The sequence below is a fragment of the Theropithecus gelada genome, chromosome 2, assembly GCF_003255815.1.
Source record: "Theropithecus gelada isolate Dixy chromosome 2, Tgel_1.0, whole genome shotgun sequence".
NCBI classification, from domain to species: domain Eukaryota; kingdom Metazoa; phylum Chordata; class Mammalia; order Primates; family Cercopithecidae; genus Theropithecus; species Theropithecus gelada.
This window is the reverse complement of record NC_037669.1, coordinates 77,361,166-77,374,382: the sequence shown is the minus strand read 5'-3', so window position 1 is coordinate 77,374,382 and position 13,217 is coordinate 77,361,166. Positions and strand designations below refer to the sequence as shown.

At 39.5% G+C, this 13,217-nt stretch overlaps 1 protein-coding gene across 16 annotated transcripts in view; it reads right to left on the bottom strand.

The window, feature by feature from the left end:
- Positions 1 to 13,217, bottom strand: part of CADPS (calcium dependent secretion activator) — a 489,640-nt gene that overhangs the window by 350,979 nt on the left and 125,444 nt on the right. For all 16 annotated transcript variants that reach the window (XM_025376721.1, XM_025376726.1, XM_025376718.1 and 13 more), the window contains one exon: positions 11,318 to 11,650. In XM_025376721.1, coding sequence (XP_025232506.1) covers positions 11,318 to 11,650 — 333 coding nt within the window. The remainder of the gene's footprint in view (positions 1 to 11,317; positions 11,651 to 13,217) is intronic.

The window sequence follows — 13,217 nt, the reverse complement described above, 5'->3', positions numbered from 1 at the left end:
ATTCAACAAATGGTGCTGGGATAACTGGCTAGCTATATGCAGAAGATTGAAACTGGACACCTTCCTTACACCATACACAAAAATTAAGACAGATTAAAGACTTAAATATAAAACTCAAAACTATAAAAACCCTGGAAGACAACCTAGGCAATACCATTCAGGACATAGGCACGGCAAAGATTTCATGATGAAGACACCAAAAGCAATTGCAACAAAAGCAAAAACTGACAAATGGGATCTAATTAAACTAAAAAGCTTCTGCATAGAAAAATAAACTATCAACAGAGTAAACAGACAACCGACAGAATGGGGAGAATTTTTGCAAACTATGCATCTGACAAGCTCTAATATCATGCATCTATGAGGAACTTAAACAAATTTATAAGAAACAAACAACCCAATGAAAAAGTAGGCAAAGGACATGAACACTTCTCAAAAGAAGATATACATGCAGCCAACAATCATATGAAGAAAAGCTCAACATCACTGATCATTACAGAAATGCAAATGAAAACCACAATGAGATACCATCTCACACGAGTCAGAATGGCTATTATTAAAAAGTCAAAAAATAACAGATGAGCCGGGCGTGGTGGCTCACGCCTGGTAATCCCAGCACTTTGGGAGGCCAAGGTGGGCGGATCATGAGGTCAGGAAATCGAGACCATTCTGGTGAACACGGTGAAACCCCGTCTCTACTGAAAATACAAAAAAATCAGCCCTGTGTGGTGGCGGGCGCCTGTAGTCCCAGCTTCTAGGGAGGCTGAGGCAGGAGAATGGCTTTAACCCGGGAGGTGCGGAACTTGCAGTGAGCAGAAATCGCACCACTGCACTCCAACCTGGGCGACAGAGCGAGACTCCGTCTCAAAAATAAATAAATAAATAAATAAATAAATAAATAAATAAATAAAATAACAGATGTTGGAAAAGTTGTGGAGAAAAAGAGTGCTTTTGGGTGGAAAAGGTAAGATCTAATGTCCATGGAATAATTTTTTGAAAGTAAATAATTATTGCTGTTATGATGTGATAATTATTTAATTTAGAGGTTAACAAACTGCAGCCCTTGAGTCAAATATGCCAGCTGCCTGTTTTTGCAAATAAAGTTTAACTAGAACACAGCCACTCCCATATACCTTACATATTATATGTGGCTGCTTTCACCACAATGAGAATTCAGTAGTTGTTACAAAGACCAGGGGGTTCACAAAGCCTAAAATATTTACCAACTCCTAGTTTACTTATTAACTGAAAAGCTTTGCAATTTGGAATTTTATGTGTGATGTTGTATGTTCTTCCTCCAAAGAACAACTTTTTAAAAATTTGGCCCAGCTAGGAAAGAAACAACATGAAATGGCTACATTTTTCAGGTCATTCAATTGGCCAGATCACACATAAGCATGACAAGATAAGAAAAACAAGCATTCCCTATCCTTCAACCATCCTCTGAAGGCTGCAGGGCTTTGTTACCTACGTTTTTAAAAATTAAATCAGGAAACACTTGGATTGCTATGATAGAACGTAAATGAGCAAAGCAAACAAACCTAAGGAGTCTCCATTGAATAGATGTGTCCATTAAAATAATTCTTAGCCAATATACAGAATTGAGTCTCCAACTAAGCTTTCTTTTCTTCCAACAAATTTTAGGGGAAAAAAGAGCAGACCGAATAAAAGAGATTCATAAAAGACTTAGCAAAATACACACATACCTACCACCTTCCTAGAGTCTAGACAGGATCAATAAACTTTCTACTTAATCTCCAAAATCTTCTCTATGGAAAAGATAACTACTTAGGAGCTTGCTTTGAAGTCTTGAAATGTTGAGTTCAAATCCAAGCTTTGTTGCTGACTGACTGTTTGACCTTGGAAAAAATTGTCCAACCCCCATTTAGCTTGTTTATTAAAATGTAGGTACAAATGTCTGCTTCAAAGACTTGTTATGAGGATTAAATATGATGATGCATATAAAGTATTAGCCTTACTGTCTGGCACATAGTAAGTGCTTAATACTTGGTAGGTAAAATTGATGTTCAAACTGGAGGTCAGAACATAAATTATGAAGCCTCCACTAAGAGTTCACTCTAAAAGAATGATGTAGAATCATTCACTAGCCACCAAGAAAAGGGAATTAATGTATTTTATTCATATTGTCAAAAAAAAAAGATTGAAACACAAAGGGTTAACAACAAAATTTAATCAATACACCATACTCCATTACCCAAGCTTCTGCTAATTCTGGGTCTGAATCGCTGAGGAAACCAAAAGGCTGCATGTTGGAAGAAGAAAAATTCAAATTACTAGCATGGGGAATCTGGACTAGTGAAACGTGTTCAAAGGCTAGCAAAATATCTCTATTTGCAAGGCTATGCTAGATGGCTTATAGACTTTGTCATTTGGCAAAAGGTAGAAAAAAGCAGAAAATATTATTTTTTATGTATTTTTCTGAAAGTATACCTCTTTTACATCTCTGATTACAATTTTGTGGCTCAATGCATATGAAAAGACTGAATAAACGAGCATACTTATGAATCCATTTTGGCAACAAAGGAAAGAGATTGCTGAAATGTCTATAGCAGTTTTGAAGGCTGCATAGAAAATGCCCAATTCCCCGCTCCTTAGATGCAGGATACTCACTGTCTCTCAATTTCTACTTTTCATTGCTGTTAGCTTCTTGCTAACAGCAGGTGCAATCAGATAGAAATATCTGGCCATGTGTTCTAGAAACAAGTGATAGAGAAGTAAGAAAAACCATGATGGGGTCTTCAGAAAATTGTTGCTCTGGGAAATTAAATATTGCCCTCTGACCCTGTACCAACCACATCTTTAATGCCTCTAAATTTGTCGCTAGTAACTGAGTATATGCATCTTTTTGTTTTCTCTCTTTTTTTTTTTTTTTTTTTTTTTTTTGTGAGACAGGGTCTTGCTCTGTCACCCAGGCTGGAGTGTAGTGGCACAGTTACAGCTCACTGCAGCCTCGGCTTCCCAGACTCAAGTAATTCTCCCATCCCAGCCTCCCAAGTGTGAGCCACCACGCCCAGCTAAATTATTTCGTATTATTTTTTGTAGAGATGGCATTTTGCCATGTTGCTCAGCCTGGTCTTGAACTCCTAGTCTCAAGTGATCCATACTCCTCAGGCTCCCAAAGTGCTGGCATTACAGATGTGAGCCACTACACCTGGCCAGTATATACGTATTGATCTATTTTCACATTGGAAGATTGCTGAAATTAAAGTACATCTGGCAAGCAAAGTCATTTAAAACTGGCAGTCCCTTGAATATCTAATGACTTTTAGGGGCAGTGTATGACTTTGAAAAGACATGGTTAATTTCTGTCCTCCTTTGGTCAACCATGTCTTGAAAGAGACAGATTGAGTGTGGTCAGAAGGAAAGTTTATGCCTGAAAGATTACTGTGTCCCTCAGGTAATATCCACATTATAAAACAGGAGTACTGGCAGGTAAATTCAAGCTGAATACTGAAGACCTGTGACACTGCTGCACTTTGTTGAACCAGAAAAAAATGACCAAATGTGCACCTTGTGTAATGTGGGCATTTAAGCCCCTTGAGGCCATAACTGCCTTGGACTCTGCATTTACTGATTTAGTCAATATTTAATTGTGCATCTATTTTGTGCTGGGCATCGTGCTAAGTGTTGGCTGTACAGTGGTGAACACAACAGACATCACTCTTCCTCATAACGAAATCTAGAAGAAGAGATAGACAATAACAAAGAAAATAAGTGTGCAAAGCAATTTCAGATTGCATTAAGTGCTGTATAAGCAGGGTATTTTTTCAGGAAGGAAAAGAGCAAACACTGAGGAGCCCATTTTAGGCAGAATGGTAAGGGAAAACTTCTCTACAAAGGTTACATTTAAAATGATACCTGAAGGAGCCAGCCTTATGAAAGCCTGTGGGATGGGGGAGGGACAAGGTGGCAAACAATGTTTGGATGCCTCACACAGTAAGTTCTGCCCTACTACGGTCCCACCCTTGAGTGTGGGAGGAACCTAATCAATAGTATATAACTTCTATCAAGAGGATATGCTTCTAATCAATAGTATATGCCAAGAATGAAGAGATTTTAGAGATGTAAAATTCTTAATCAGTTGACTCTAAATTAATCTAAAGGGAAACTAATGTCATGGGCCAGACTTAATCAAACAATTGATTGATTGCTTGATTGATTGAGATAGAGTCTTGATCTGTCAGCCAGGCTGGAGTGCAGTAGTAGGTGTTATCATGGCTCACTTCAGCCTTCACCTCCTGGTCTCAAGCGATTCTCCCACCTCAGCTCCTCAAGTGGCTGGGACCACAGGTACATGCCACCATGCCTGCCTAATTTTTTAAAATTTTGTAGAGACAGAGTCTCCCTATGTTCTCAGGCTGTTCTCGAACTTCTGGCCTCAAGCAATCCTCCCTCCACAGTTTCCCAAAGTGTTGGGATTTCAGATGTGAGCCACTGTGCCCAGCCAGGTGATCTTTTTAATAGTGCATCTAGAAATAAAAAATTTGATGCACCAGAGACTCTCTCTCTCCCTGTTGCTGAATCTGGAGATTCTACAGCTGCAAGGAAAGGAGTTTTGCCAACAACATGAAGGAGCCTAGAAGTGGATCCTTTCCTGTTGAGCCTCCAGATGAGAACACAGCCTGGCCAGCACCTTAATTCCAGCTTTGTGAGACCCTTAATAGAGGACCTGGCTAAGTCATGCCTGGACTTCTGACCTAGAAAAACTGTGAGATAATAAATGGGCATTCTTTTAAGCTGCTAAATTTGTGGCAATTCGTTACATGGCCAAGACAACACAAACAATAATCTAAGCAGGACAACTATAAAGTCATTGAGAGATGTGTAGTGAACAAGGAGGACAATTAGTCAGGAGCCACATCGTGGGCCATTGTAAGACAAAGTAAGAAAGTTTAGGCTCTATCCTCAGCATACAACACATGATGCCTAGTGCACAGTAGATGCTAAAATCTGTTGAATGAATGATGAAAGTATGTTTCTAAATAAAAGGGTTTAATATTAGCCTTCCATCACCACTTCCTATCTCCAGATTTAAAAATGTTTCTTCTGTAGATATTCAGTGAAAGACCATTCATGCAAAGAACTATATTGTTGTTTTAGGATCAATAAAAGAGGTGAAGAAATAGAGTCTGGCCCCTAAAGCAAATGTTCAGTCAACAGACCTACCAGAAACTTCTGGATCAGGAAAAAGCTATGTAGTTATATGGAGATTAAGGGCTCTGTAATGAGGTATGGATACAACCCAGCAATCTGGGTCACAGCTGAAAGCCTGATAATTTGAGGTTTCTCTTCAGAGTCTAATAAACTATCTGAAAAGCTGCCAAGTGCTCATCAAGTTCAAGGAAGATAGTACTGTAATAAGATAACCACATCATCAAAGGCCATGCTGATGATGGTTTGGAGGAAAGGAAATTAAATGTTAAGAAAATTAGCAGTTCAATAATGATAGAGAATCCAATATTGAAAATGCAAAGGTGTTTATAAATTGAGAAATCAAGTTTCTTGATTTCTTCCAGACTTATTTGAAAAGCCTCTAGAAATTCAGAGAGAATAAATGAAGAGATTATTGTCATATCCTATTAGTTGAAGTGTGGATGTTATCCCTGCTGCCAGTTGGGCACATGTAATAGCCAAGGAGAAAGTTGGAGTCATGCTGCACTTAGTTTAGAAGGGAAGAGTGTGATCAGTAACAGAAAAACTAGAAATGTCATTTCAAAGAGCAGAATGGAAACATCGAGATACAACTGACATCCTTAGCTCATATTGACCACATCTCTTCAAAATTAGCTGGATTGCTTCACTAAGAAGTCTATTTGCATTTAAAAATACATGAAGATGTAGACCCTATTCCTTCTAAAATGCACCTCTGAGGTATTTTTCAGGGGAAAATATCCACACAGTTTTGAACGAGGTAGTTAAGGATAACTCACAAACTTACAAAGAGGAGTAGAAAGTAGCAGACAGCTGGTACCACTGAGAATCAAATTTACACCAAATTTGAAGGTCACTAAAGGGAAAGGGGAGAGATGGTGCATCTTGAAAATGTTTTTAAATATCATATTATCATCATCATCATTGCTGTCAGCTTTGCATTTCATGAAGATGGAAAGCAGGTCTGTCTTAGCTTCATTTCTCAGATAATACAACCTATTCTGAAATTATCTCACTTAAAAATTTTTTTTTGGCCAGGTGCGGTGGCTCATGCCTGTAACTCAGCACTTTGGGAGGCCGAGGCAGGTAGATCACGAGGTCAGGAGTTCGAGACCATCCTGGCTAACACGGTGAAAACCCGTCTCTGCTAAAAATACAAAAAAATTAGCCAGGTGTGGTGGTGGACACCTGTAGTCCCAGCTACTCGGGAGGCTGAGATAGGAGAATGGCATGAACCAGGGAAGCAGAGCTTGCAGTGAGCCGAGATTGTGCCACTGCACTTCAGCCTGGGTGACAGAGTGAGACTCCATCTTAAAAAAATAAAATAAAAATAATTTTTTTTGAGACAGGGTCTCACTCTGTTACCCAGGCTAGGGTGCAGTGGCGAGATCATGGCTCACCGTAGCCCTGACCTCCCAGGCTCAAGTGATCCTCCCACCTCAGCCTCCTAAGTAGCTGGCACTATGGGTACATGCCACCACACCCAGCTAGTTTTTAAATTATTTGTAGAGGTGGAACCTAGGCTGGTCTCAGACTCTTGTACTTGTGTAACCCTCCCACCTTGGTGTCTTAAAGTGCTGGAATGGAGCTGTGTGCTCAGCCTACCTTACATTTTTTGAGTTACCTTTAGAATTCAACTCAAATAGCTACATAATTGACTGCACCTTCCCAAGGGTCTATGAAAAATAAAAACAACACTGATTCATAATAAAATTTGCCATTTTACTTTGGATATTATGTTGAGTATGAACTTCTTCTATGAGATTTATCCACTAATTCTCAAAGAAACACAATAGACGCTAAGAAACTCCGTGTGCAAATTCAGAGACACTTGTTAAACTCTCTTGCTTTTCTCTTATGTTTTGATAGACATGGTTCATGTTACAACAGACAACTGATATGCAACTGATATAATCGCCCTTTGATAAATGTCATTTCTCATTTGAGAAAAAATGGCAGTTACTGGCAGAACCTTATAAAGAGAGAGCATGGGAACTTTCACAAAGCAGCAGCAGAAATCCGATTACAGCTTCCCCTAGGATATGATACGCATAAGAGGAAAACATTAAGCACATTTTGGGTTTGGGAAGCACTTAGAAATTGCTTTGTTTGGTAAGGAGAAGAAGGTCCGGAAAATAAAAAATTAAACAAGAAACAATTTCAGCAGAGTGAAAATGAAAGTGATATAATATCATTTCTGTATTCTTGCTCCTGTAAGTTGATATGAGTTGGGCAGAACTGAGAGTGTAGTCTGCGAGAAAGTGAGTAAATCTATGATTTCAGACACCTGATGGTAAGGCATGACAGGTACACTATCTTTGCTGCCTGTCTACATACAGCCTGCCAGCAAGGAAAGAGGAGGGAGGTAAATTAAATCTCTGCTTTGCTGCCTGCCTATGCAGACTTCAGATGAATGCTGTTGTGCTCAGTCTGGGGCTATCTTCAGGGATGGAGTCAGAGAGCTCTGTCCCACCAGCCTCAGTGCATCAGGGTACTGGCTACTATCACCAACCCTTCTGCCTCACTGTGGTGTGAGATGATCTAAGAGGGCCAGCCAATGAAAAGTTTCTATTTTAATAGTTAGGTTTCACTTTAATGCATATTATTTTTTGTAAAAAGAATACATCAAAGCTGTGATTTTATGTACATTACCTAAAATAATGACAGGTTTAAAAAGTGAACTTGGGGCCAGGCACAGTGGCTCACGCCTGTAATCCCAGCACTTTGGGAGGCCAAGGTGGGTGGATCACCTGAAGTCAGGAGTTCGAGACCAGCCTGGTCAACATGGAAAAACCCATCTCTACTAAAAATACAAAAATTAGCCAGGCATGGTGGTGCGTGCCTGTAATCCAAGCTATTCAAGAGGCTGAGGCATGAGAATCGCTTGAACCTGGGAGGTGGAGGTTGCAGTGAGCCGAGCTTGTGCCACTGCACTCCAGCCTGGGTGACAGAGTGAGACTCTTCATCTCCCAAAAAAACAAAAACCAAAAAAGGTGAGTTTGGGAGTTGGTTTAATAAGAAATATTAAATAACCATCCAGGTAGTTAGTACTCAGAAATGGCAAAAATCATGAAGGTGGTATGTCTAGAAGTCTAGAAAACAATTCAGAAGATAATTTTCTTCTATCTCATTGCTCTGATGGTTTCTTTGTTGAGACTTTTGGTATTTGTTTTCATTTACAGAATAACTAACTGTGTTTAAGGTAGAAATTTGGAGTCAGAAAAAAGTATAAATGAAAATCATAAAAATTAACCATAATCCTATCCTTTAAAGATAAGCACAGTTAACATTTTGTTATTTGCCTGTCCAGTACCTTTTTCCATCATTTTTTTCCCCTAGAAATGGGACTGTGTCTGCATACTGTACTTCACAGCCAGATTCTCTACTTAGCAATATCTAAGGAACATTTTCCCACATGGCAAACTTTCTTCTTTAATAATTCTTTTATTGCTGTTCTATTGGATAATGAATATTCCCTTGTATGGTTAAATCAAAATCTAATTAATTAATCCTATACTGTTGGGAATTAAGCATGTTTCCATTTTTTTGCTGTCATATAAAAGGCTGCAATGAACATCTTTGGACTTCACACTCTTGCACACACTTCTGAGTACCTACTTGCAATGAATTCCTAAAGGCAGAGCTCCTAGGTCAAAAAGTTTTCCCATTATAAAGGTGTTCTGCTGCAAACTGACAGATTACAGAAAGGCGGCATTAAGAATTTATTGCCACAGTAAGTTTGGAGAATAGCCATTTCTATATTGTCATAGAAATGGGTATTACATGTTGTGAAATATTTATCATGACCAATGTTTTCTTTCTTTTAAAATACTTTCATTTGCCAATACACTCCTTAAACTTAGATTACTAAAGACATACAAATCAAAACCATATATTTAGAATTCATGTGTATTTTTGTATGTGTAAATTACATATCTTCTTTTGCCCTAATTCCTATTGATATGAAACCCTGAAACAATAATCAGATTTAGATATGAAGAGAGAGTAAAATACTAAACAATAGAGAGTAAAATACAGTAGCCCTGTCCCAAGAAGAAGTACTTTCCTTTATCTTGTAATTTTTTTGTTGGAGACAGAGTCTCGCTCTGTTGCCCAGGGTGGAATGCAGTGGCATGATCTCGGGTTCAAGAAATTCTCCTGCCTCAGCCTCCTTAGTAGCTGGGATTACAGGCATCCACCATCATGCCTGGCTGATTTTTATATTTTTAGTAGAGATAGGGTTTCACCATGTCGGCCAGGCTGATCTTGAACTCCTGACCTCAGGTAATCCACTTAGCCTCCCAAAGTGCTGAGATTACAGGTCTGAGCCACTGTGCCTGTCCTATCTTGTAATTCTTTTTGGCTAAGAGTACAATCTTTATTCTGGGGAGAGAAGGTATTATTCTTTAATATTATTGTACTTTTTTCTATTTCACAAAAAAGATGTTGAGGGTAAAATGAGTTGGATTAATTTATTTTAAGAGTACAATCTTTATTCTGGGGAGAGAAGACAATATTCTTTAATATTATTGCACTTTTTTCTATTTCACAAAAAAGATGTTGAGAGTAAAATGAGTTGGATTAATTCACTTTTTAGGAGAAAAGAGTAAAATATGATCCTGCCACTGAGATAAGACAAGAAATGGCATAGCAATGGATTCATTCCAACGATGCTGAGGTTTGGGCAAGCACAGAAAATATGCATGATAAGCTGTTGCAATAAGAAGAAAAATTAATCCCTAGAATAATTATGTACCTAGAAGGTTTAGGAACACTTGACTCTCTCTGTAATTCGGAATCTTGCTTATAATTCAGGTGGATGACTTTTCAATATGGAAGCTATGACACCTTCTTGTGGTGGACATGCTGGTGGAGGTGATAGTGGTGGTGGAGGCTGACGCCACCTGCTTATCCCATTCTAAAACTGCTACATGGTGGGATGTAGTTACATTTTAAATAAAAATGATTAAATGTAATTTTATATTGATATTTGAAATTTCAAAATACTTTTTGACCCATCACAGAAATCTTTCATCTCCAGATTTGTAATCAATGTTTTCAATTAAAGTTGGATGACATGAAAGTAGATACCACCAATATCTTTGAATGTGATGCATGTGTTGTATTATGAAATGCTAAACAGACTCTTACTAAAGCATCCAGAAAATTCTAGGTGATATATCATAGTTGATAAGACCCTACCTACTAGTTAAAATAATTTTCCATTATCCATTTATTAATTTGATAAACATTTACTGAGCATTCACTATGTGTCAAGATTTTATACACTGGGAATATTAGCAAACAAGGCAAAGATGAATCTCTCTGATAATTCTTTGAAGGCGAAGGGCAACATAATTACCAGGAAGGAAGGCCCTTGTTTAAAATGCAGATTCCTGGGCCATGCTCTGAGGCTGCAGAATGAGAATCTCTAGGGCTAGGGGCTGGGAATGTGCATTTTTAAACTGCTCCTAAGAGACACCCAGTAAGAATTCCAGACTGCAAAATAGGCACATAATAAATATTTATTGAATAAATGAATATAATGCTAAGGTTAGGTAGGATATCAAGATACGAGATACCTCACTTTCCCGGTCCTCTATCTAGAGGAAATACAGGCTCATTTTGGGGTGGACCCAAGCAGAGCCTCAGCTCTCACTATCAGAACCACTCAGAAATTCATGATGTGACTAATATACAGGTATTAGGCCTTGTGCAAATTTCCCATTTTAAAAAATTTCTCTTGACAGGCAGGTGCTAAGTTCAGTTGTCTTCCCACCTGAGGAAGCACAAGCCCTTCCACTGGCAAACACCAAAGGCAGAACCATATTTTTTTAAAAATTGATTTTTAGCACTTTTGACACATGGAAACCAGACCTTACTCATAGGGCCAAATTACCCATTAGACACAATGAGCTCAGTGCCTAGGGCCCCTGAGACTTTTAGGAGCTCACAGATTTTTTTTTTTTTTTTTTTTAAGAAGAAGAAAAGCATGAATATAATGTAGCCTAAATTGTATTCAACTTTTTACCAGTAGAGTAATAACTTTTAATCCATTAAAAAAAAAAATCAAGAAGCATCTCATAGAAGTTGGAATGCAGCTCTGCTTACCCACAGCTCTGGGCCCAGGTGAGAAACGCCTTACCTGGCAGGCATTGTACAGGAGCTGATGTTCGAACTTCTTGATCCCAAGAATGTTCTGGAACATCTCATAGAGTTGCTCCTTGCTCAGAATCAGCTCGGAGGCTGCGCTGGCTGTCATCCGGGCCTGCTGCTTCCGGGGGTCCTCTTCTCCACGGTAGATGGCATCAAATTTGGCCATCCAGGAGCTCAGCACAGTCTCCTTGCTGAGGCCGTCAATCTCGGGCAGGCTGCGCACCCTCTTCTCAATGTGCTTCTTGAAGACCTCCCGGGAGTCGTTGGCAGAACAGCCTCCACTCTGCACCATGCGGGCCACACGGTCGCTCTTCAGGAACACCTAAGCAAGAACAGGGACAGGAAAGACAGTAAGAGAGTTGGCCACAGAGGGACCAGTTTCCTGGGGCTGGACACTGGGCCAGCCCACCTCACGTGCATCCCAGGAGGAACCACTGTGGGTCTCGTCTTGCCCTACCACCTCCTGGCTGTGCAAACTCAGACTAGTTACTTACACATTCTGCTTCTGTAAGATAAGAATAACAATTGTACTTACCAGGTTATTGCAAGGGTTAAATGAGATGATACTATCATGAGAGGCAGCACATAGCATAGAGACCTCTGCCCAGGCTGCATAGGTCTTGCCCCTTAGTGGCTGTGTGACTTTGGGCAAGTTATAAAATGGGGATAATAGTATTTATTTAATGTTCAATTTTCTTTTGAGAGAGTCTTGCTCTGTCACCTAGGCTGGAGTACAGTGACATGATCACAGCTCACTGCAACCTCCACCTCCCAGGCTCAAGTGACCTCCAGCCTCAGCCTTATGATTAGCTGGGACTACAGGTGCATGCCAGCACATCTGGCTAATTTTTTTTAAATTTTATTTTTGTATTTTTGGTAGAGTCAGGGTTTCACCATGTTGCCCAGGTTGGTCTCAAACTTCTGGACTCAAGCAACCCATCCACCTCGGCCTCCAAAAGTGCTGGGATTACAGGCGTGAATCAATGCACCCAGCATTTAATTTTTTATTTTAAATAGAGGCAGGACTTTGCTCTGTTATCTAAGTCAGACTTCAGTGGTGATCATGATGCACTGCAACCTCAAACTCCTGGGCTCAAGCCATCTTCCTGCTTCAGCCTCCAAGTAGCTGGGACTATAAGTGTGTGCCAGTATGCCTTGACAATTTTAAAAACTTTTTGTAGAAACAGGGTCTTGCTGTGTTGCCCAGGCCAGTACGTATTTTTAAATGAGGATTAAATGTGTTAACATGTAAAACACACACAAAATAGTGCCTGGCCCATATTACACTTGTTGCTGTTATTATTATTATATGTAAATGCCTGGCATGATATCCGGCACGTAGCGTTAAACATTAACCACTATTTGTATCTCCTTTTATCCCTTCAATGACACTTTTAATTGGAAGTATACAAGTATCAGGTAAACATATATTTAATTATCTATCTTCCTTCCTTAAATGTAAACTCTACTTGGGCAAGGAATGTGTCCTTGTTCCTTGCAATGTCTTCAGGTCCTAGAATGTCTTCAGCAGTTGACACTTTAAAAGTGAATTAACGGTGAACATAGGTATTATGTTAAGTTTATTTTGTAGATGAAAAACCGAGACTTCAGAGAGGGGAAGGGACTTTCTTTTGGTAACTCAAATTGTCTAACTACCAATGGATAGTCTTTTTACTTCAACGTGGTTACCTTCCTTCCCGCAGAGTTCTCCTGCTTGATGAAAATCTCTTCCGCCTGGTGGAAAATCCCTGGTTGGTCTGCTGGTGCTGCCTGGTTGAGTCCTGGGACCAAGCTTTCTATTAAGAATGTCTTACTTTCGCTCCACTGCCCACCATTCGGAAGCTTACATGAGCTACACGGTTCTGGGGTGTAATACAAGGCAGTGAAGC